The following is a 3,610-nucleotide window of genomic DNA, read 5'->3' on the forward strand; positions in this document are numbered from 1 at the left end:
CGAGGACATGCAGATTATGGAGCCAGAGAACACTATTGCTGGGCAAGATGTAAACAAGCTATTTTCCCCCCAAGCAGAAGCAGCAACGGTGCCTTTTCATCTCAGCTCATGGAAGCCCAGGCCCCCCCCCCACCCCCGCCAAATCAAAGCAGCTCCTGCATGGTGCACATGTGTGAGTGAATCCTCAAGACCCAGAAACAAGTGCCATTGATTTTCCCCCCCCACCCTCTTCTTCCTACGGATCAATGCAGCCCCAATCAATACTCGGAGTGGGAGATTCACCCAGCTGGCGTGCGTGATTACACACACGCACTAGCCCATGCAGCTCTGTAGTGCCGGGGTAGGAGCGAGCCAGTGGACTTGGTTTACATCAGATGGGCTGGGGGCACTGCTTCACCCAGGCTGCATCCCTGAAGACACTGCAGTTGTGAGCAGAACAGCTGTGGGCAATGCCACGCTCTTCCACAGCATCTGCTTTTCATCAGCTGACCTCAACACACTTTACAAAGCGGGTCAGTATCATCCTCCCCATTTTACAGATGGGGAAACTGAGGCACAGGGCAGGCAAGTGACTTGCCCAAAGATCACCCAGCGGGCCACGGGCAGAACCAGGAAGAGAAGCCAGCTCTCCTGAGTCCAAGCCAATGCTTCATTCTCTAGGCCCCACGGCCTCCCAGCCAGTTCTGGCAACTGGAGCAGCAGAAAAATACTTGCTCCTCACCAAAGCCGGGTGCCAGGATGCTCACATGCGAATGACTTTCTTGCATGGTCCCTACAGAAAAGGGGGGTGTCAGAATAGTGTTATGAGCATCATTGCTCAGCACACAGCAGCCAGCGCATCCCCGCTCCTACTCCCAGGGAGCACCCAATCCGGGACTCCCTCCACACTCCAGGGGTCTGATCCTGCCTCATCAGAAGTCCAGGAGACACAGAAAAGCCCCTCCCCTTATAACTAATTGCAGGTGCTCCACACTATTCAGAATCAGGGCGTGTCTAGCTAAGGTACTTCCGGGGCCCCACTGTCACATGTGGCCTGTCCCCTACACCCCCTTCTGGCATAACGTGGCACAGCACAGCAGCCACTCCCTGCCTGAGTTTCCTTCCCCTCGGCTTTCCCTCCATAGCTCACCTTGATGTGGCTTAGCCCTGCACACAAGCCACTACATAAATTTAACCTTTTCCAGGGCAGGGTGATCAAATAGCAAGTGTGAAAAACCAGGACAGGGATGGGGGCGTGTTTGGAAATAGACACCTATAAGACAAAGCCCCAAATATCAGGGCTATCTCTTTAAAATCAGGACATCTGGTAACCCTATTCCAGGGTAACCAGCATCCAGACAAACCAAAGGCTCTTTTGCCTCTCCTGGGATACTCGTCAGCACCTCCGCAGAGGTGCCTCTGCATCTCACCCCACTCTGTTACAGAGCACTGACCCCCAGGCTGCTTTCCCTAGAGACCTTGTCCCATTACCCCTATCCCAGAACTTCACTCAAAAACCCAGGCTGCTCCTGACAGTGCCCTGGCTCAGCCCTTTTATAAGGCCCAGGTGTTCATCAGGCTGCCCTCTGACCCCCTTAGTCCTACGCCACAGGCTGGGAGGCTGCTAATTAGGGCATAGGCAGGGCTAATTGAACAGGGCTGGCTGGCCCAGGGCTGGCTGGCCCAGGGCTGCCCAATTACACCCCCATTATTGTAGTGTCTGAGTGCTAGATACCTAAGCTCCTAATTCTCCCCTGAAATCAATGGGAGCCTGGCTCCTAAACTCCTTTGAGGAGCTGGATCTGAGCCCCTCACAGCCTGTTGTGTCTTTGGCCCAGACCCCCAAAGGTCCAGAGGCGCTTAACTCCTGTTTAGAATTGAACCCAACTTTTCCCTTGTCGCAGGAAGGGAGTCAAAAAAAAACCCCTCGGCTCATTTCAAATGAAATTAGATTTATTTATTTAAAGAGCCATTTCAAGCAGGCTCCAATAACCAAATTCTCTCCCTCTCGACTTTGCGGGTCAGCTGCTGATGGCCACGGAGACGCTTTTCCATTTTCTTCCTCCGTTCCTGACCGCACGATCAGTTTCCAAACTTTCCGCTGAAATTATTCGGGTCATTATTATCGACTGCTAGGTGTATTACGGTATCGCCTAGGCGCGCCAGTCATGGACCAGGGCCCTGGGCGCTAGATGATGTGCAAACACAGAACAAAAAGATGGTCCCGGCCCAAATCCATCCTTATTTTTCTGTCACTTCCATATCAACCTCTTTAAAAAAAAAATCCAACGTGAGTTAGGCACCTAAATCCCTTTGAGGATGTGGGGCCTAGGAACTTTGGGGTGCCTCCATTTTGGAGATATGACTTCAGATGCCTTAAATAGGGTCTTGATTTGCAGAGGGCAGCTGGAAATCAGAGCCCCTTTATGGTGTCTCAAGTTGGGTTGCCCCCTACAAAAAGCAAGTTCGCTCCAAATCACTTGAGGAACATGGGGCCCAAAATCTTCATTTAAATTACCATCCACCTCCCCTCCGCCCCCATACACTCCCCCCCAAAAGCCTTAAATCTAACAGCTCGCCAAAGGGTTATTTTTCGTTTTCCCAGATCTCTGGCTCTCTCACTCGCTCCCCTTCAGATCCATCGAGCAAGTTGTAGCAGCTGTGAAGTTAGGAGCCATCTAGCACGGCGGCTGAAGCCCAGCGAGTGATGGACCCCCAGGACTGTCCCTGTGCTATCAGCGGCACTTGCACCCGTGGTAACAACTGCAAATGCACACACTGCAAATGCACATCATGCAGAAAAAGCTGCTGTTCCTGTTGCCCACCTGGACGTGTCAAGTGTGCCCAAGGACGGATCTGCAAAGGGCAACCTTCCACCAAATGCAGCTGCTGCAAATAACGTATGCAACTGCCCTTCCTGACAATGATCTGTTTATCTGATGACCTGAAAATAACATTACTGTGCTTTTTGTATGTGTGTCCAGATACGGTTAGTATTTGTGATGTGAGCAGAAGCTACCTAAAGCAATAAAGTTACATGTATATACGTAAAAAAAAAAGCAACCGCTCTTAATTCCTGTCTTCCCAGTTGCCATGGCTGCAGCGCAATTCCTGTTGTATTGACGGTTCTCATTGATCCATGCTTTGGTGCAGTGCCTGGACATGAAGCACGGCCATTGTTCTTCAGTACTTGACAGACACCAATCAATACCAGGCAGGGTTTTCTGCCTTCCCCCTGCATGGCTAATGCGAGATGCTTTGCTCTGGGGCGTCTTACATTTTCTTTTCCTTCTATAATTTCTCCTCTCTATTTTTCTTCACCTCTTCCAGTTTTCTTTCCTTTCCTCTACCTCTGCACACACTGGGGATGGGTGAGCGGGAAGGTAGCTGACATTCTGGGGGCGGGTGGGGGGAATCTACTAATCCTACCTCCCTCCTCCCCAAGAGATCTGAAAATAAAGATGCCCTAAAGAGAAGGGGGCTGTTTAACCCCTTGGCTGCTGGTTTCTGATGCACAACTCGGTGGCATCCTTTTCGCTGCCAGTGTCTGGTCCACATGCATGGAGCAGCTTTGGAAGACACATTTTGTCCCAATTTCCTCAGCACTGAAATGATAAAAAAGTTATGGCCG

At 51.2% G+C, this 3,610-nt stretch overlaps 1 protein-coding gene across 1 annotated transcript; it reads left to right on the top strand.

Annotated features, from left to right (window-relative positions):
* The first annotated feature begins 372 nt into the window (after positions 1-372).
* Positions 373-3,006, top strand: LOC137167428 (metallothionein-1-like). Its single transcript, XM_067569575.1, has 2 exons — positions 373-512; positions 2,585-3,006. Exon 2 carries the CDS (start codon positions 2,687-2,689, stop codon positions 2,876-2,878), a length of 192 nt encoding a protein of 63 aa, XP_067425676.1. The 5' UTR covers positions 373-512; positions 2,585-2,686; the 3' UTR covers positions 2,879-3,006.
* The last annotated feature ends 604 nt before the right edge of the window (positions 3,007-3,610 follow it).

This window comes from Emydura macquarii, unplaced genomic scaffold (genome assembly GCF_026122565.2).
Source record: "Emydura macquarii macquarii isolate MOO-44397 ecotype Brisbane River unplaced genomic scaffold, CSIRO-AGI_Emac_v2 contig_2924, whole genome shotgun sequence".
Taxonomy (NCBI): Eukaryota; Metazoa; Chordata; order Testudines; family Chelidae; genus Emydura; species Emydura macquarii.

Excerpts from the sequence above, each read along its gene's own strand:
- LOC137167428 (XM_067569575.1), top strand. The coding sequence starts at position 2,687 with ATGGACCCCCAGGACTGTCCCTGTGCTATCAGCGGCACTTGCACCCGT.